Raw genomic sequence first — 21,219 nt, 5'->3', positions numbered from 1 at the left:
AGAGTTAAATGCTTCAAAGTAACTGCAAGTAAGTGCCAGAGGTTTCAAGATGACTGTCAAGCCAGAAGAACTTTGCAGTATCTCTCGAGCAGCTGGAGGGACACGAACATGTCGTATGTTTCATGTCATGGTGCGTATTGGTGCAGAAACAGAGTAAGAAAGGCATTTGAGAAATTCCCTGCCCCACCCCTTTTAAAAAAAGAAACTGAGATAAGAAAACCAAGTGTTGAACTGATTTGCTCATTTGATTAGAACTGCACAGTCCAAACAGACAGGAGTGTAGAGTCTAACTTGATCGACTGGTAGAAACATACAAATGCTAAGGAAAAGTCTAAATGTTACGGTTTCATTTTTTGTTTTGAAACCACATTTTTCTTCTCAGTGTATTTGGCTGCTAAAAGTTGTTGCCTGTGCATGTTTTTTTTTTTTTTTTTTTTTTTTTTTTAAATTTCCACATAAGCTGCTAACAACCATGTGCCCTGTCCGGTAATACAGGTGATGGCAGCTTGGTGTGGCCATTTAAAAAAAAAAAAAAAAAAAAAAAAGTTTCCTTGTCTTTCTGTTCATTGATCTGAATCTGATTCCCTTTTTTCTCTGAAGTTGGAATATGTCTAACTGCTTGGGAAGCTGCAATTTAACCTGAGAAAGCGAGTTAGAAATGATTAACTGCCAAATGTGATAAGCAAAACCTGCCTTTAAATGCAAATCATTTCTGGGTTAAACTGCTGTGTAGGTCAGCCAGTTTATACAGTAGACACGTGTATCTATCATCATATTTTGACCTTTTTTAACTGGAGAAGCAAAGGTCTTACTGCAACAAACAATAGCTCCAAGCTATAGTGGACTTTGAAACTGAGCCAACCAAATTGAATTGAACCTCTGATGTTTAACAGTTAATACTTGAGCTTTTCCTACTGAAACATTTACATCGTCTCTGCATTTTTGTTGTCCCTGTATATAAATCAAAACTGCCATGTAAGCAGAACAATTAAAATACAATTAAAATAAAGCCATACAGGTGCTGTATACTCGTACAACTGTGCCTCCTCTGACTTTCCCTGTTGGCTTGATTTCAGCTGAGGTCTAATTATGCCACAATGAGTGTAAACACCTGTTTATAGGCCTAATTATAAGCTTATATATGATGATAATATGTGGTAATGTTAATGACTGTTATTAGTCGTAAAACATCTGTTCTTGTTTTAGTGTGTAACTCAGACTCTTATCACTACTTCCATTCACATTTATATTTAGCTTGTTGGCCTCCTACAGCAGGTGACATCTCATCCTACTATCCCATTTGTTTACTAAAAATTAAAATGGCCTCTTCTTTTCCCAATTTCTGCTTCCGATGTTCCCTTGGTAAGGCAGGGAGGCCCTTCAGAGCCTGTTTATTATGCCTCTTTCCGTTTGTTTAAAACAGCCTTGTTTGAGTAAACATCATCAGTGGAAGAGCTTGCTGCTACTTCAAGAAAGGAATGCAGCTCGCATCCCCTGTTATTATTCTGTGGGATAACGACTTTATCATTACTCCTCTATATTTGTACTTAGTAAGTGATATAGGCGCTGTTTATTTTCTCTGTATTCCCATCCACCTCCTCCCTGAGAATCTCTGGTTAGATAGTTAGAAGTGGTGGGAGATTAGGAGGATAAGTAGAGAGGATAATTCATTATTCCCCCCAGAGACTAAAGGAGCCAAATAATAGGATACTACCTTAATGGCTGATGTGATATTCATTTGAGCATCACACAGTGTTGTTATAGCATCTCATGATTCCTTGATTTACTGTTATTTTTACAATGCAATTTCCTTACTTCCTCTGGACTTGGGCAATTTTCTAAGTATCTCGCCACCCTCATGAGATCGCTCATAACCAATAACCACCCTCCATAATATACATACTGTGTTTACATAAAATGAGCGATTTAGATTACTGTAACTCTTGACTATAAGTGGGTGTATATTAGCTCAACAACTACAACTGTAAGGCCTCCATTTGTCTGGCTCTTGTTACTTTCCCCCATATTCTTTGGGCTTATATGTATCTAGTATCTGTGTCTACATTTTTATGTGCATAAAACAGCACACCCTCTTTGCTTTTCACCATGCTGTCCCCCCAAACACACACAGCCAAGCACACACTATCAGTGCCTCAAAGAGTTTGAGAGGAACTCTTCAAAAGGAAACGTTTAATAAGCACTACAAGCTCATTCATTCCAAAGAGGGCAGAGTTGCAAACTTATGTTCTAAGTGTCAGTTAGAAATTTATCACATTAAATTTTGCATTAATGTAGTAATAATAATAATAATAATAATAATAGTGATAGTGTGGAATTAATGTACAAATGTAACAACAAGTTCTTTAAAAATCCCCTTGATTGTCACACTGTAGCTGATTATAGTAAAAATAATAATTACTATTATTTTGGTCAGTATGACAGTCCAAATCATATTGCACTTGAAAACTGTTCTTTTTAGTTAGGTTTTGATGATTGTGTCTTTTGACTCTGGCTCACAATAGCACCTCTAGTCTTTGTTGGCTCACCTCCACTGTTTGAATGTTTCCGGGTACAGATGGGGGTGAAGAAAGTCCTGGGCCACGGTCGAGCACCGGGTAGAAATGAGAGCTTCGTGGCTTAAATTGATGCAAACGAGTAATCCTTTTAAGCAGATTATTTTGAGTTCATAATTGATGCGGAAAAAAATGTAATTGATATTAAAATCTGATTTATTGTCTAACTCTATTGTCCATTGTCACAAGATAACTCAAGTTGATTTATTTTTATGCTGGAAGCTGACTGACAAAGAGACTGTTATCTGTTGCACATAGTGCAACTGTGTGTGTGTTTGTGTGTGTATTTTTGTGAGGCTGCTGTTCAGATTTCACAGTTAGCTGCCCCTCAGTTACGCATTGAACTTGTTGAGTAGGATGCTGTGTAAATGTAGATGAAATGTTCTTGCTGAATGATTCATTACAACCTTTCCAGGTCTCACAGGGTCAAGCTGGCCACAGCATCTCCTGGTTCCACTATTCAAACAGGCCTCTCCTCCATCACAGTAGGCAGCTTGAGTGTGTGTGTGTGTGTGTGTGATTACACATGCGTGGCCTCCTGACTACCCCACTCCCCTCCATTTTGATCACTCCCTGTTTAGCATTTGTGCATGTGTCACCCCTTTCCGTTTGCGACTTATTACCTTGTTATACAAGCTGACAGACAGATGAGTGTTCTTTTGACTCATTCATAGCCTCAAACTTGCACAGAATCATAAGCTTGGTTATACACACCGACAGAAAGACACACACACACACACCTCTCAGATCTCACTGAGTCACTAAGCTTGTATCAGAAATTTAGTAGCCCTTGAGTGCAACAGTTTACAGATACAAAGGTGACATAAACACAGTTAACACAGATCAGTTGCAAACTAGACACGCCCAGCTTTAGAAACAAAAAGCACATATTAGTTTCCCAGCTTTGATAAAGGCACACATACCCGGACAAATTTAAGGGATAGATTGCTTGTAAAATGACCTGTAGGGATGCTTGATAGCAGCCAGTTTGAAAAAATTTTCTCCATACAAATAGGCATTTGTCAGTGCAACTAGCATACTCACAGAAAATTGCTAGTATGTACAAAGTACTGCTATTAAAAGGACAGATTCTTTAAAAATTATTTATATAGGGTCAAGGATCTGTAACGTTGTTGATGGATAAAAAAAAATTAGAGCAATAGTACCATGGCCTTTTTTCCCTTTAGACCACAAGGTTTTTTTTGCTCCTTAATTTAGGATTTAATGTGGTAATTAATGTATGCACTCAGCTGTGAGTTGCTTGTGTACGATAAACAAACGAGGTTAGTGCGCTTCTATAGGAAAATGCCTTTTTGCTTTTATCACTATATGTCCGAGAGCAGTGAAAGTGTACTTTAATTTGCATGATTTGATTAGCTCACCTCGCCTTAGGTGCTAGGATAGCAAACCACTACATCTAAATGTGTAGATAAATGTTGCTTCAGGAAATTGAGAGCCGTATACCTCTGTGTGTAGATGGACACAGAAACGCTGTTTGGGTTGAAATTCCAGTTCCAGTTTCTGCTGTTGTCCAGATCTGACTACTTTTTTTCTACTTCCCGTTCTCCAAAATTGTCCCTTTTTAAAATTAGCTGGTGTATGCTGTAATTAGCTGTTGTCAAGGAAACCGTAAACATATTGCCTAAGTGGGTTACCCAGAGGCATGAAGACTGGTTAAAGATTTTTTGAGGTCACCCAGTGCTAAGAGGCAGGCTGGGAACTTCAGTTCATATGAGCAGTTAGATAAGCTGTTTGGGCTCTTCCGCTCCTGCTGGACTACTGCCATGTTCTTTTGCAGCCTTAAGGACCACACTGAACTGGCAGGCACAATTATTTGTGGACCTGAAGGCTACTTGTACTCAGAAGCCTCCAGTGTATAAAAACACTGAGTTATGCCACATATACACGCAAATGCACACATTAACTAGTGATTGCAGTTCATGCAGTCATTATGTAAGTATGTAATGAACAGCTTTTGCTTGGTGTGCTGCATGTGAGCATGCTTATGCTGACCAAAACAGTATTTATATTTGCTGTATGTTTTCCAAACAGAGCATTTTCTCCTAAGCAGCTGGAGTTCCGATGGTTGTTACGGATCTGAGACTGCCAAGAAGATTCCCAGAATCAGTTGAGGGGGGAAAAAATGGTCCCTTTGCGGTTTGCTGAAAGGAGCTGCTTATGACATCATTCACACTCGCCCATGATCTCTTTGACTCTGTTGCTGTGTTGGGTGCATGCTGTTCCTCTAGTGTGCCTATATGTGCATATATGTGTCAGGGTTTTTTTCCACACCTGCTATGGTTCGCCACAAAACATTGCAACCTTGAGCCCACACCTAGTTTTCTCTTTCTCAGAGTACCTTGGCTCTCACTGACAGAGCGTTGTGTGTTATACTGACATGCTTTTTGTATGCAGGGGCTCTTAACTCAACCTCAGGACCACCTTGAATAACAAATGACCCCAGAGTGGGGCCACAGACTGCACACTGCTTGACTTGTGCTGTTTTTCTAGTCTTGAGCGTCACAGTGAGAGTCTCAGTGGAAGCTGGCAGCTGCCTATGCGTGTCTACTATGTATTTACAATCTCTGCCGTTCTGTGTTTATTTTACAGACACTACCCCAAGTCAAGCTTCACCTGTGTGACTGACACTCCAGAGAACCTCCGCCTCAAACAGCAGAGCAAGATACAGAGCCAGGTAACCCATTGGGAATATCCATAATATTCACTGCTGAACTAAACTTCAGCTGTACAACATACGAGTATAACACTGTGCCATGTGTTTGTGCATAAGAGGCAGTAGAAAAGTATGCTTAATTTAAAAATTCAATGATAGTTAAACTTGGTAGTAAGTCTAACACGACCAGCTTTCAGATTACATTCTGTCTTGCTCCATTTTAGCGTCCGTCTGCATGCTCACTGCTTTAAAACAAAGCCCTGAGAAATCAAGCATGAAATTGACACAAGTTAACACATTTGAAGCTGGGAGGCCCATAGTCATGCAAACTAAAACTGAGACAAACTAGAACAGAAACAACTCAGCATTTATAATCAAAAGATGTACAGACTGGAACATATGAAAAGGGGCCTTGCTTAAATGTGTTTTGCAAGAATTTCAGTTTCCCTTTATTGAGATTTGAAGAGAAAAAGTCTTGTTAGACAAGAAGACGTTGCGACATTTATGGCTGTAATACTGAATGTAAGCTCATTTGCTCAAGGACCTCATTATACCCACCATCCAGTGCATGTCAAAAAACACTCTACAACAAAGTTCACATCAATTTGCCCACTTTTTTCTGACCGCTGTTTCTGTTGTTCCCTTACATCTTTATTTTTTATTTTTTTGCTGTCTAGTGTATTGTCCACTTCCACCACAGCTGGGTGGGTGCATGAGCGTATTGTGTCAGCGTTTGACATGCTCCCATGAATGTCCACTAAACAAAAGACTAACTGCTTATTTTAAATAGTTTAAATTTAGCTGATTCTTTTTCTTTTTTTGTAAATTAGGCTGGAGGCTGACACCTATAGTCAACCTCACTTTTTCTAGCAGTGATACCCACTTGGCAGTGTTTAAAGTGGGCAAGATAATTGATTCCACTACCTTTATGTTGAAGCTTTGGTTACTAGTTATTTTGCAAATTATTCATATCAAATGTAAATTACTAAAACAAATATGCTAAAATCTGCTAGCTTAGCAGTATACAAAGTGAGTTGGTTCAAGAAGGGCAAACTGTTGCATTGGACGCTGTCCGTGCAGTTGTTTCCAAACATCTAGGTTAAAAGTGTTCAGTGTGTTTGTAGAAGGATGTAAACGGGGAGAAAATAAGGTGTAGTATCTAGGCCTTTTTTAATATCCTGCTTGTTTGAGGATTCCCCTTCACCAGTGTTCATGTGTTATAGTCTTTTGTTTATCATTTATGATGGTTACAAACTGGATTATATGGACTTACATTTTTGCGCTTTTATAGCGTATCATATTGATGTGGATACAATTTGCCAACATTCCTGTACTTTTAAAACCACACCAAATTATTAATGCAGTTTGAATACTTCTTGTTGTACAGCAACACTCAGGGTTCACTGAGCTACCCAGTTTCTCTGCTCCTATTTTTCTGCAATTAGTAGCTTATCTTGGTCTAATTTGTAACCACAAAAAACACTATGGTTGTTCTTGCAGTTGCTAAAATTACAAACACCCAAATGAATTATAATATGTTATAAAAAAAAAAAAAAAGAAACCCCACTGACCAAAATATCCTCCTTAACTGGGTCATTCCTTATTGCCTTAATAGAAAAGAGAAAGCCAGAATAGAGAGTCGGGGAGATTTGTGCTCGCTAAAGACTGTTTTCCTCTTGAACTGCTTGCAGTTAATTTTGGATGTCAAATCATAGAGTAAGTTTAAAATATTATCTCTGTCCACAAACTTGTTATAGTAGGCATTCCACTGCCTTAAAATTTGTCATTTTCAGTTTCACTTCTCCAAATAATAGTAAGATGTCTGGGCTTTGTATAATAGAATTCCAGGAACTTGTCTACGTCCACTAAAGTAAGCACAGAAAAACACAAAAAACAACACACATTCATTCAGACGTACACAAAGATTAGAACAAATCTTTCAGCACAGTTTTAGTCTCTAATTAGAAAAAACTATGTGAGAGGTACAGCTGTTGAAGCCTCTTTACTTTGGAGAAAGAAAACGACACACAATCCACCAGGAAACCTGAAGGAGAAGCTTGTTTTTGCAGCTTGTTGTAGAAGAGAGAGCGCTGTACAGAGAGGCAGGCAGGGCATATCCATATCTTATCCAAAAGTCTGTGTCAAACACTAGAGATGAGTGGGGTGTGGATGTGACGGGGGGTTTTGCAGAGTATAGGGGTTTGGATAGCGGTCATATGGGGAGGGGGATGACTGAGGAATCAAGGGACAGATGGTGTTTTTCTACATGGATTGTGCATCCAAACAGCCCCCACAAAGACTCCATAATACTGAGAGAGTGTTATGCTAATTGTTTACTGTATCCAATAAGATCCATATAATAAATGCTAGTGCATGGCTGAATTTTAATCATTTTTTTTTCTATAGCATTTCTTAACAGTTATAACATGCTTCATGATTTGAATGAAACACAAACATCAGAAATGTGCCTTAAATGCAGTAAATGCAGAGATGCATTCAAGCATGAATTCTTATTTATGATATAAATCGATGTTTAAAGAAAGGCTACCATATAAAACGAGTTTTCAGCAGGTGTTTGAAAATGAACCACTGAGTCAGCTGAACTGATGAATTGTAGATTTAGGTGCAACAACCTTAGAAGTGCCTCTGGATGTGAAAAATGATCAAGGAATAAGGTCTTCGCGGGTCTGCTGTATAAGGAGAAGTCTGGCCACTGAGAAGTACATGTGAAAAGTGAGCTACAAAAAACTGTATACACCCAAGTTTTTGGGTGACGGTAAAGGTTTGATTTTCTCAGTTAAAAGGAAAAGTTTTGCTGGTGATGACGGGTCAGTTTAACCACCGACTTCCACAGTGGAAGTTTTGGGGGCAGGAATTTCAGTTTTATCGAGGTTGAGATGGACAAAGAGTAGTGTGGGATGTTGTGACTTTTATTTCTCCTCATTTGCAGTTTAATGTCACAGTGGACAGGAAAATATGATTTGTGACAGGGGGGAAAAAAAACACATGAACCTTAAATTTGTCAAAAAGATTTATTTTTTTTTTAATCCCTTTAGCAAAGTTGTCACCTCCGTGCAGATGTTTTTGTGTTTTTTAGCTGAAGGGGTTGATTGTGCTGTCAGTTCAGCAGACACCCTTAAAGAAAAAACATCCTGTTAACTGCTGAATCTTTTGAGCTAAAGTTGTGTTTTTAAGGGCACTTTTTAGGTGTTTCTGTGTCATCAAATTAAAGTTGAGGGGAGGTTTGTTTGTGGAGATCGGTAACTGTCTAACCCCTCACCACCACCACGCTGCCGCTACTGCGTTGCTACGAAACCTTATTGCTATGGTAGCAGGGTTTGTCACACCTCATTACTAGACTTTGTGGGGGGAAGACAGAAAGAAACAAGACAGAAAAGGAGAAAAAAAACTAGAGAGAAACGAATTGGGAAGGAGGAGAGGAAGAGCTATGAATTGCACATGAGAAGAGACGGGACGGCACCAACCAGAAAGAGGGAGGAGTGTGTGGTGAGAGAGTAAGAGATAAAAGTGAAATTCCCTTAGGAAGGAAGGCTGGTGGAATGCAAATAGAAGCAACGAGAAAGATTATAATGAGGAAAAGCTCCAGCTCTATGGGATGACTGACTATTGCCGTTGAAGCAGTAAAATATGAATGAATGAAAAAGGAGCACAGCAAGAGCAGAGTGTGGGTGGGGAAAGAAAGCAGAGGTATGATTGGAGGAGAAGAAGCTGTTGCATAGATCCCAAAAGACAAAGGAGACAGGCTTGAGAAATTTAAAAAAAAACATAAGGGGGATCACATATTGAACAGAGAAGAGCAAGGAATGAGGGACAAAGATGGGTCGAGGTCACATTAATCTTCTTATCTGTGTGTGCATGCCTCAAAGCTGTATACAATTCCTCACTGAACGAGGATCAGCTATAGTTTTGCCTCATTTTCTCAGTGGACGTCACACCGAGGGTGACGGCAGATATGGACCAATTACAGCGCATCACCTACGCACTCGCGCACATTAGCTGTGAATCACAGTAACATTGTGTCATCACAAGGCTCCGGGAGATGAGAGGGAGGATTGGTCACTGTATTGAGCAGTGTCAGGCATTATGTGGATATCTGGGGGAGAGGATGCAAGGGTGAAGCTTTGTTTCCTGGTAATGGACTGTGCAAGCAGGCGCCCTCAGTCTTGGAGGAGTGCAGGAAATCAGTGCAGTCACCATGGAGGCAGGGACAGAGTTTCAGTGTGGGGGGTGGAGTCTAAAATTCTCAGAAAAGATGACAGAGAGAAGCGCTAAAATGTGTTACAGCTTTAGTTCAGAAATAAAACGTGTTTTCCTGTTTCAGGTTTGTTAAGTGGTGTATGTGGTTGTGGCTTTGAGTGATCACCCACGGTGTAGCAGTGAGGGAGAGCTTTGTAATTTCTGATTCCCATCTGACGTTACATGGGCAGGACGTTTCCTCCTCTCTGCCCCTTAGGGTCAGAATAGGGTGGGAAGGCTGGAAAATAACACACACACACACGCTGACACTGTTTGTTGCACAGTACCTCTCATTTTAACCATATATGGTTACTACCACGTCCTGCATGTAAGGCCTTCACTCACTCAAGCAGGCAGGAAGTTAACGTCACCACAGAAGACAAAGCAATATATGCAGGGCAAACCCTACTCAGTTTGTGCATACAACACAAACAGAGAGCCTATTTGATGCGTACAAGATTATTGAATTTGCAGAAAACGTAAAATTTGACTAGTAAAGGCCAAAAGCAACTTTGTTGTATTGTCGTCAAGCTTATGCTTTATAGTGAGAGATATAAGTAAACAAATACAATTAAATGGTCATAAAACTATAATTAGTAGTTTATGTGATTGATCCAGTTTGCGGATAATTGTGTCCTGTAATTTTTTGGGTGCTTTTCCTGTGCATATCAAACTGAAAAAAGGAAAAAATGTGAAACATCTTGTCCATCTCAAGAACATATCACAAAATAATCCATATTCAGATATTCCTCTGGATGCAGGGCCCCGAATCATGTGTGGTGTGAAGGGAATTTTCAGCCTCAGAGGCAGTGTGTAGATTTGGGCTGCTGTTGTTGTAGAATCTGGTACATTTGTTTAAATTTCAGCTAGCCTTCTTATGGAAATACCCAAAAAAGAAGATGCAAAATATAAACGAATGTCAGTTTCCCAGAGACGACTTGTCAACATTATCATGTTAGTCCATCGCATGTTGTTGAGCTGTGGTTGAGCTGTGATCGAGCTGCCAATAAAAGAATTTTCTTCCTTCCTTCCAAAGAATTTTATAAACCCAAAGCTTTAGTTCAGCAAAACTCAGCACTGACATTAGCAAAACCAAGAATTTTATTTCACGATTTTTAATTTTTTGTTACTTTTTACAATTATATATGAGTTGTAAATTGATTTCAGAGGTGCAGGAAAATACCAAGTCTCCATTATGAATCCTCAAAATGTTGAATATGATTTGTTGAAAGAATCTAGGTCACTGCATCTATAAATAACCATTTCCACTGCATTTGCTGGATTTTCCTTGTTGACTCGCTAAACTGAAACTGTTGATGTCAATGTATAATTCATTTTACATGTAATTTGCCTTGCGTGTTGACCTTGCCTTTATTTCTAACACGATCCTGTTTTGTTGTGCAGGTTCTTTACAGGGAGGATTTTGAGAAGAATAAAGGGAAGGGTTTCAGCGTGGTCGCAGACACACCAGAGATGCAAAGAATTAAGAAAACGCAGGACCAAATCAGCAATGTAAGCGTCACCAAAGCAAGTACTCCATTCACTCCACTTGTTTGTTTATTTCTCAACATCTTAATAATAAAGCAGACTGAATATTTGGAGCTCTTTCTGCGTTTCCCCCCACCCTGACAGCCTGGTATGAAGCCAGTCTGCTCTGTGTTGATTAGTTTCCCTGTGTGACTATAATCTCTTTGCCAATATTGAACTGAGGATTTCTTCTATGGAGAATGATTGGTCTACATGAAGTACTCAGCAAACGGCTCTTCAGTTCTTTAAGATTTACTGATTTCACTGCTTTAAAGGGAAGCGGTGGCATTTTTAATCTTTTGGGTGTAAATTTTTAATTGGGACCAAAATGTTTGGAATGGGTCCAGTTATTGAGTGAGGACACTGTGAATGGCTACCACAACATAAGATTTAAGATCAGCCAATACGATTAAAAAAAAAATAAATCAATATTTCTGCATTACCTCGTTGTCTAAAGACTTTTGAGAATCTTGAGAATCCACCAGACTCAGTTAGTCCACTCCGAAGTTCACTTGACTTAGTCTGAATTGTTTTCCACACTCGGAGTCTACTGAGACAGCTACTGTGGTACTTAACTCGCTAGGTTCTCCACGTTGGTCAGTCATCTACTCTTACCAGTTTCAGTTACAACTCCCGTAATTATTCATCTTCTGTCACACTAAAATAAATACCACTTTATATGCATCTATTGATCTAATCTAGTCATCTATGGTTTAAGACAGCGGTCCCCAACCTTTTTTGCGCCACGGACCAACAATATTTTCACGGACCGGCCTTTAAGGTGTCGCGGATAAATACAACAAAATAAAACTAGTACCAGTACCGAAAAAAAAGATTTATTCATAACACACGTGAAAAGACCCACGAAAACAGAGTTAACGATAAAAACGATAACAAAACAACACTGAAAACCGATAAAAACCCTGAAAACTATACATTTCACACCTGAGCCTCAACTCTCGCGGCCCGGTACCAAACTACTCACGGACCGGTACCGGTCCGAGGCCCGGGGGTTGGGGACCGCTGGTTTAAGATATGGCCGCCTGCTTATCAAAATGTCTCTTACTAATGGATAAGCATTGCTAGGCAACTGAGCATGCCATGATTGTTGAGTGCAGCATGGGAAATTAGAAAATTGTACAAGGAAAGCAAAACAAATAATTTGTTAAAAATGTAGCAATTTATATTGAGGAAGGAGCAACAGCACCAATCCTGAAAACAGGCATCTGCAAAACAACTGTAAATCCCAGGGGACAGCTGTCTGTGCCACGCCAGGCTGTAATCACAACAACACATTTTTATTTTATTAGCATTTTTACAATCTCTGTTCAGATGAGTGTTTTGATACTGTTTTAGAAATAATCTCAGCGCGTAATAACTTGCCCTTAAACACGTATTACATGACCTTTAGCGAGTGCTGGAGATGAAGCAGAGTAGAGAAAGTAAGTGGCAGAAAATGTGAAAAATTAAAGCCAAGGTTTATTTTTTTATTTAAAACAAACAAAAAAAAAAAAAACTTGATTTCCTTTAAAGCTTAGTCATTATGCTTCAAATGAAAGCTTTGGAAGCCACCAGAATAACGTGGCACATTTTTTGTCATCATTTTCTGTTACATTACCTAATTGGTCTCACCTCCTCCAGCTCAAGCCTCAGAGAATTTCCCCAGATTAAGATCTCAAGTTCTACAATTTTTTTTTGTATACTGTTGCTTTTAAAATCTTTTTGTCCTCTTACTTGCTCTTTATACATGGTAAAGGAGTTCTCTCCCATTCACTTTTCATTGGGTCCAATCACCTTCACTTTCCTCTCCCTCTGCCCCTGTTATTGATTGATTTGCCATTTCTCTGTAAATACACAACAGGAATGTAGAAATGTTTATATTGTTCACCTTGTGTCCCCCAATCTGCTTAAGTCAGCTGCAAAGACCTTTCTTTCTATGTGAAACAAACTGACAAAACAAAGACACCTCTTCATACATACCGAGCTCTGCACTGGCCTCGCTAATGGCATAATTGGTGTGGAGGGTGATGGATAATTACAGTTTTCATGTGATGAAGATCTTGCATGTTGGAGATTAAGGAAGTCAGCAAAGCAGGAAAACAAACACATATATTATATGCGTTTATGGGCGCGCACACAAGCCACAATTTCACTGTTTAAGGATAGATTTAAGCGCATCGTGAAGTGGCTTTAGTTGAAGCTGATAAACGAGACCTCTGCTTGCAATCAATTTGTCATTCACAGCCAATCATAAAGGAGCCACTGCAGATGAACATTAGTGTCTTTTATTTCTCTTCTCTGGACACTGAAAAACAAAGTGCAATAAACCCTCTTCTAGTCTCATCTCTGTTTTGCCCTTCTCTTTGCCACATCTCTCGGTCCATCCTTCTATATTTCCTGCCACCAGCAAAGATTGAGATGAATCAGGGGGGATGGTCGGGGGTAGTTCAGCAGCAGCTAGGGCAAGTCCTGTAAATCCACACACAAACACACCATCTGTTCAACCTGCTTCTTCAAAACAAACTAAAATAATCTCTCTCACACACTCTCACTTAGCATATTGCACTTGAGAATAGCCACTGTGTTCTCCCAGTCACTCGCTTCACTGTCCTTACACAAACACTCCGTCGTCCCATCCAGTCGGTGAATACACTCCTCACTGACGCCAGCAGCACAGTGGGCTCTTTGAGCCGGGGCATAAGCGGGAACAGAATACAGGGTTGTAAATCTTGACCGAAGAACTGTTGAGTAAGTCTGTTATCAGTCTGGTAATAAGGAGACGGGTTAAATAGAGCAGTCACTCAGTTTCTGTTTCATCAGTGCTGCCTGTTTGATTTTGAAACACTGAACACAGCCTTTGTTGCACTGGCTGGAGAAATGGTCATAAAGTCTGCCTAAACATCTAATTGTGCTGCTTTTTTGTTTTTGTTCAGTTATAACTCAGCGTATGGCTTACAGAATGAAAAAAATCCATTTTTTCTCTATTCACTTACACTTGAGACTGTAGTACTTTAATTTAAACTTGATTCCATTTCATATGCTTAGTCATACAACCCCACCCTTCTCCTTTTCCTCTCAGTAGTTCCTTTTGAGTCTTGCTCTGTCATTCCAAGCGAGTGTGTAAGACTCGGGGATTTGAGTGACTTGTTCTCTGTACTCCTCCTCTGCTCTTTTTTTTTTTTTTTTTTTTTTTTTTTTTTTTTTTTTGTGTGTGTGTGTGTGTTTGTGTGTATGTTTCACCTGTCTGATGTGTCAACAAGCCGTTGCTATACACCTACGTCCTTACACTGCTTCCGGTACCTGAGATGTCATTTCCTCTCAACATCAAGCTGCTTCCCTGAGCATTTGCTGCAAATAGTGCGCCCCACCTATCTCCACAGACACTGAGAAGCTAGAGAGCAAGTGGGAGACCCCTGGTGGATAGAAAAGGAACTGTACAAACTACAAGTCCTTTTTGAATCTAGAAAAGACTTGAAAGGATTTGAATCGCCTAAGAGAAGGTGCGTTATTCCTCATCTTCATGAATGACCTGTTTGTGTTTGTGCATTGCAGATTAAGTACCATGAGGAATTTGAGAAGAAGAAGATCGGAGGAGAGGGTCCACAACATCTGCCAAGCAACCCCAGTGCAGGTATGACCAGCAATTACTAGTAAATGTAGCAGAGAAGTAGAAGGCAGAAGTGAAGAAAGCACTGTCTGAATCCACAAAAATATCTGTGTAGCTGGAAAATGTACATGAACTAGAGAACAAAAAGCATTACATTTTTCTTTAGCTTTCTTGGCTTGTCTGCGCTTGGTTCCTCCCTCCCAGAGGCTATAGGAGCTCAAGTTCTTCACTGCACTCTTCTGCTTTTTAATCTTCTTAGCCATAAATGACTACATTACTGCAAGCATAATTCTGTTTCACAATCACAGCTGAAATCATAATTGTACATAATCTGTTTTTATTCATTACTCAAGTCAAACAATTGTTTGCTGAAGCTCAGACACAGAAACTTTGCAGTAATAATTGCAAACAACAACAGGAGCAGTTATGTCAGAACAGTGCTTTCAGCATTAGGAAGAGGAATGACTAGTCAGCCTGCTATTTGTATTTCGTGTGCCAGTTCAACACCTTTACACAGAAGGTCATTGTTTAGAGGGTTGTGAATCAAGAGCATGCGTGCCTTGGCTTGCCATGTAGGGTTTTTTTTTTTTTTAGCATTTACTGTAAAAGAGCTTTTGCACAAACAAACAATAAATACACAGCTTGTATGCATAGAAAATACATGGAAATGAATATCTAATTATAGACTGTACTGAGTCAATGTTTACAAACTTCTGAATTTAGCCTTTGTGGAGCTTTTTACATTTTCTCAGTGTTCAGTAGTCAGATTTTTCTCAGTGCTTTTTTTTTTTTTCTTTTTAAACCTGCGTCTTAATATTCCTACACGTATTTATTAGTTATTATAGTCATTTATCTAATTATTTATGGGTCGTGTACCTGAATTGTGTAGTTGTGAACTTTATGTATGTGCAACCTACTGTGCGTAACCAAGTCAGGTCATTTCTGACCCCATTATTTTATACAGGAGAACATTTTAATAGGTATTGTGTTTATATTAACTATACTGTTACCTGTTAAGCGAGATTTTTTTAATTTAATTACAGTTCTGTCATTTTTATGCAAATATGGTATTGTACAAACAAAATGACCTTTTATTTACACAATATTTTTATTGTCTCTCGCTTCTTAAAAGACAGTTTCTCTTCATTTTAGAACTGCTAGAGAAGAAATGCATTTTAAACGGTAACATGTGTTTGAGTGGCACCAAAACAAAGATGAACTGGTGACTCTTTAATAACGTTAGCAACAACAAATTGACTAAAGTATTAAGAGTGTTTTGTTTTTATTTTTCGCATCCTTTATTACTTTGTTTGTAGTTAAAACAAAATGTATGCAAACATCTTGAGCTTGTATAATAATTAAAATATTTTGTGTATTAAGTGATCCCACTCTCCTTAATCCTTGCCACAGCAATGGGCAAGTGCTCTTAAAACTTTGCAAGGTAGCAGAATTTGATGCTACTTCTTATGATTTAAAAAAATCACAGAGCCGCATACTGCCATAAATGACCTTTTGTGTAGGTTAAAGCACCAATTATAAGTAGTACTGCTTATGATTCTAACTCCTTCATTATCCCTGTACTCCTTCACCAGGTGGTTACCAGCAGCCTGCAGCCACTCAGAACTACCACTATGATCCTGCTCCTGAACCAGTGCGCCAGGCAGCCGCTGCCCCGCCTCCCAGTGCTGGGGTACGTCCTTCACTCTTCTAATTAAATTCACCGATTCCAAAACCTAACAAGAATCAGAAGATTTGTTGTAATTTAATAACACAAAAGCAAAACACATTCTTTCCAAGATGATTAAGCTCATTGTCAGCAGACTGTAACCGTTTATAAACTAACCAAGCTCATTCTTTTTTGCTGACAGAAGCGATACAGGGCAGTATATGACTACTCTGCCGCCGATGAGGATGAAGTTTCCTTTATGGACGGAGATGTGATCGTAGACGTGCAGCAGATTGATGAAGGCTGGATGTATGGCCGCGTGGAGCGTACCGGCCAGCAGGGCATGCTGCCTGCCAACTACGTGGAGGCCATCTGAGCTAGAGGAGAAGAAAAAGAGGGAGAGAAAAAGGAGGAGATAGAGAAAGGGAGGGAAAGTAGGAAAGGAAAAGCCCAGTGCCATCTCATCTTAGCGCCGCTTTCTCTTATTTTTACTCTTGTTCCCTAACCTGCCCTGAGAGACCCTGAACCCCTTCCCCCTCTACATCCCTGCTCTGCTCTCACTGTTCGCCAGCCACAGACACACACCCTCTATCTAGCTGTCTGTCCTTCTGTCTGTCTATCTGCCTGCCTGCTTCTCTATTCGTCCGTCTGTGCTAATGTCTCTCTATTTGGATGTTCGTCATCCTCTTTGTCTTTGTCCCCATCCTGACTCCACTCTCATGCAGCTGCAAGTGGGAATGGAAAGTCCTCAAAGATGAATTCACAGTTCATTGCAGTATGTCAGGGGTCCGTGCCGTGTCACACAGCTCCATCCTAGCTACGCCACTTAGCAATCCTACCACTAAAACATGCAAAAATACTGAAGAAAATGTTTGTTTGTTTTTTGAAAAAAAGATATCCCTGAAGTGAGTAAACCTGCAGACACAATTCAGTGAAGAAACTAGCTCAAAGTGTGTTTGAGTGGCGTTTTAATGGGCCCATTTGTCTTTTTCTTTCTTTAATTTTGCAGCGTGATCTTGGCCAGACTGGAAAAACAGTGTATAGAATCTCAGTCTGTCTTAGAGTGATTTTTTTTTTTTCCACTTGAGTACATTCCTTTAACCTCCAACGCTGTTGCTGTTGCATCAGTCAGCCAGTTTTCAGTCTTAACAGAGAGGTTTTTTAAATATATTTATAGATGGACACACATCTCGCCAGTCTGCTCAAGTAGGCACCCTCATGTTCAGCACTGTGCTGTTGTCAAACTGGAATAATGACCTAACTGTAGAGCACCTCCTGTTGAGCCTTACACAGGCTTCCTGGATACAGGAGGGATCAGGGACACGTTAGGGGACTTCATCAGTCTTTCTCTTGCAGTTACACTGAACACACGTCTGCATGTACAGTATACACGTTTATTCCTGATTTTGCAGCCTAAATGCCTTCAGTCCTGTGAGAATCACAAAGATATGGTGATCAAGATTAAGCTGTTTTGGGGGGGAAAATGGCTCTTCCCCTTTGCTAAGAAAAAAAATATCACCATCACAGAAATCCTTTATAAAAGACGAGGCCAAGCACAACTCGATATTGTGAATCGTTTATTTGAAATTCATTCCACCGTTTTTGAAAGAGTACATTCCAGTCTTTTTTTTTTTTTCTTTTTTTTTTCTCATTTAATGTGAGATTTTTTTTTATGGCTGTGGTAGATGTTGTCATTTTTCTCGCTCTTTTCTTCCTGAACTGTCCTTGTTGTTATTAGATGTTTGTTTTGAGAAAAAAAAAACAGATCTGTGTATTTAATAAATAAACCAGCAACTCAGTTTGCAAGACAGAAAAGGAGTAGTTATGGAGACTCTTGTAGTCACTGTATTAGATCAGTCATGGGATAATTACTTGGAGTTTCAGGACAGCGCTAACTGCTTGTTGTTAAAGACAGTTTCATTGTTCTGCAGCTTCAAAGAAGGGAGAATTTAGAAAAAGAATCATTTAAAATACACCTGAAAGTTGATTTTTATCGTATGCTCTGTTCATTTTAAAGGCAGCTGCCACCTGAGCCAGGGCGGCACATGTGGCAGGCCAATCCCAACAACAAGCCAGCCACCGCTCGCTGGCAGCTAAATGTTGAAACTGGTTCTTGAGCGTAAAATGAAGCGTTTGCGTTGCTGGCTCTTCCACAGAAAGACTGCGACACAGTATTTCTGTTAAAACCATAACACGTGTAATTGTCATTATTGTTGCCATTCCTCTGTGGTGTAAATAATGTCACAGGCCCCTGACCTTATGCACCTTTCCCCTTTTCTTGCAGTTTCCTTCTCCTGTGATGCACTGTGACTGTCACAGACATGAGCGATCAGGGTGGGGCCATCCTTACAGTGGAGCTGGGGAGCGGGGAGGGAGGGGATTTCGGCTTCATTAAGTGAAACAAGGCTCTCACTATGTAGCTAGATGACATTGTACAATTGTATATGTATCATAAATGTAAGTTAGGGGGAATTGTTTTTACAGGTCACGGTGCTCTGGGAAGTGGCTTGCCTGCAGATAAAAGCGTTTCAATATTTTTGTGAATGTGGAGAAGTTCTGTGATTTTTAAAAGCTGACTCACGGTTGATGCACGTTGTCAGTTGGTGTTGAACAATCAAACTCTCTAATGTCATGAATTGTGACAGTGCTGATGGAAAAAAAAAAAAAGTCACTGAATTAGAAAAAAGACTCTTCTAATCTTCTAATAAATGAGAACGAATGAACACACTGTACAGCATCTTTCCTGCATTTTGCATTAATCTCTATTCGACAACAGGATATTTGCAAAACAGACGCTAGATCGGAAAGCTGGTTTAGAGCTCACGGTTGTGTGTATCTCTGGGGTAAATTGAGGAATTTTGTGGTTTGGCTTTGAGTGAAATGATTGTTGTTCCTGGCTGATGGTGCATTTGCTCAAATTTAATTATCAACGAAACTACTCACACTGGTAGATTCCGGATTGCGTCCAGTCCAAACTTATCTCAAGTGTGTTGATTGTTGTTAGGTGGTGGTGTGGATGAAATGAGGGAAGGAGGGGGGGAATGGCCAAAGACAGCCAGTATTGTTTAAGTGTGGCTCAGGATGGATTTGTTAAGGCACTGTGTGTGCGAAGATGTAAGCGTGCGAGGCTGGGGGGAGAGGGGGCGACTGAGGGTGGCGATCCTCTCGATTTCCCAGTCTGTGAGAGGCGGCAAGTTGTTTGTCTGACCTGGATTTTAGTCAGGAGTTAACCTCTTTGCGCCAAATACCGCTCCTCTGCTCTGGCATCACTACTGAACCCTAACTTCATATCATAACCCTGCTTCCATTCAGTTTCTGTCTTCTTATGCTGTCCAACCTCCTGCTGCAGTTCCTCTTTCCTTCAGCCTTCATCGTAGGCTCCTGCTCTTCTGATGAATCATTCCCTGCTTCTATGATACTGGTTATATACTGTAGACTTTGCAGAGTGAAATCATATAATCCACAATTGCAGGTTTAGCATTCAGACCAGTTTTTGTGCATTCCATCTTAAATTGTTTTTGATATAATTTTGTTATTTTTTTAAAGAAAAAAAAATATACCATATGCATATTGACATACACATGTATTCAACACTCTGAATACATCCTCAGATTAAGGACCTGATATCATCTCCTGTTGCCCTGATACAGCACTTCAAATTGTACTTATGATTCTGCAGATTCAATAAAATGTCATTTTTTTTTCTCAAGACTGCTCTGTCTGTACAGTCTCTTCACTTGGACACATGAATAGCAACGCAAACGTAAAAATCTACATAGGTGTGCAAGGCCCTTTTTCAGCAAATGTCACATTATGTCGCTTCTACGAATTTATGATGCAAAAAAGGACAATTGCTAAATAGGAAAACTTTTTCATGTTATGTTGTCATACCTAAAAACCATTGTGCTGATTAATGAAGTAATATGTTTAGCTGAGTCTTTTGGGGGTTTGGTTCTAAGTCTCAAAATGGTTCATTAAAGGACCTTCATTAGCGTGCTTGTGCTAATAAATTCAAGCTATTCCACGTGGGAAAAGAAGAAACAGTATTTCATACAACAATTTTCACCACTCCCCTTGCAGAAGAGGGAAAACCGGCTCCAGCCAGAATTCAAAAGAAGTGGGAAACACTGGTGCATAACTGATAACACAGGCTCCTCAGAGTCTCTAATTTAAGACCTTGAGAATCTGGCAGGTCCTGAACTGCTAGCTTTATTAAATATGAACTGCAAAGCACCCTTCTCACCATTCAAGAAGTGAATCAGGAATGTTTCCATATCTAAAACCATACTGGGTTTGCACTAAATCTGTGGAGATGCCCTAACCAGGGAGAAATGGATTAATATTGTCCCTCATTTGGCAGGTCTGTCAGAGAAACTCAGAACCGTAACAGCCCAGTGTGCTTCAGACCTAACAACACAAGACGAGACAAAACAACACAAGTGTACATTGTGCAATGTGTTGAGGAGCGTTTGGACTTTTACACGGGCGAGACCAAAGAACCACTCGTGACACGTCACACAACGCAGTTATACATCTTCAGCTAAAGCAGAGAGGACACGGGAATAAAGGAGGGTATTTATGTCCACACTGAATGACCGCTGTTAGACTGCTGGTGTCCTAGAGCACCAGTCATCAGTCACCTATAACACAGTCTGGAGATCCCTTTCCAGGTGATTCAATCCCCACTCACACCATAACCCATGTGACCTTAATTATTTCCAACATGACATGGTAGGACAGTGTCTCCAAAGGGATTCACACCTTGGCCTCTGTGACAGTAATGACCTACCTTGATTCACACCTGGGCTCATGTAACTCACAATGACAAAGATGGTGACTCTCAGGATCTCTTCAATGGAGACAATCCCACAAGGGGTAAAATACCCAAGACTCTCCATTAGTTTCTAGAACTAAA

At 39.9% G+C, this 21,219-nt stretch overlaps 1 protein-coding gene across 2 annotated transcripts in view; it reads left to right on the top strand.

Annotated features, from left to right (window-relative positions):
- Nucleotides 1-20,017, top strand: part of lasp1 (LIM and SH3 protein 1) — a 31,925-nt gene extending 11,908 nt beyond the window's left edge. Inside the window, exons 3-7 of one of the 2 annotated variants that reach the window (XM_080904839.1) lie at nucleotides 5,184-5,268; nucleotides 10,909-11,031; nucleotides 14,584-14,662; nucleotides 16,231-16,328; nucleotides 16,507-20,017. In XM_080904839.1, coding sequence (XP_080760965.1) covers nucleotides 5,184-5,268; nucleotides 10,909-11,031; nucleotides 14,584-14,662; nucleotides 16,231-16,328; nucleotides 16,507-16,680 — 559 coding nt within the window. In that variant the 3' untranslated portion in view covers nucleotides 16,681-20,017. The remainder of the gene's footprint in view (nucleotides 1-5,183; nucleotides 5,269-10,908; nucleotides 11,032-14,583; nucleotides 14,663-16,230; nucleotides 16,329-16,506) is intronic. The other variant, XM_080904840.1, reaches the window with a different exon arrangement.
- The last annotated feature ends 1,202 nt before the right edge of the window (nucleotides 20,018-21,219 follow it).

Source organism: Rhamphochromis sp. 'chilingali' (assembly GCF_963969265.1).
Source record: "Rhamphochromis sp. 'chilingali' genome assembly, chromosome: 15".
NCBI lineage: Eukaryota > Metazoa > Chordata > Actinopteri > Cichliformes > Cichlidae > Rhamphochromis > Rhamphochromis sp. 'chilingali'.
The sequence above is the reverse complement of the archived record's forward strand: the minus strand, read 5'-3'. Positions and strand labels throughout refer to the sequence as shown.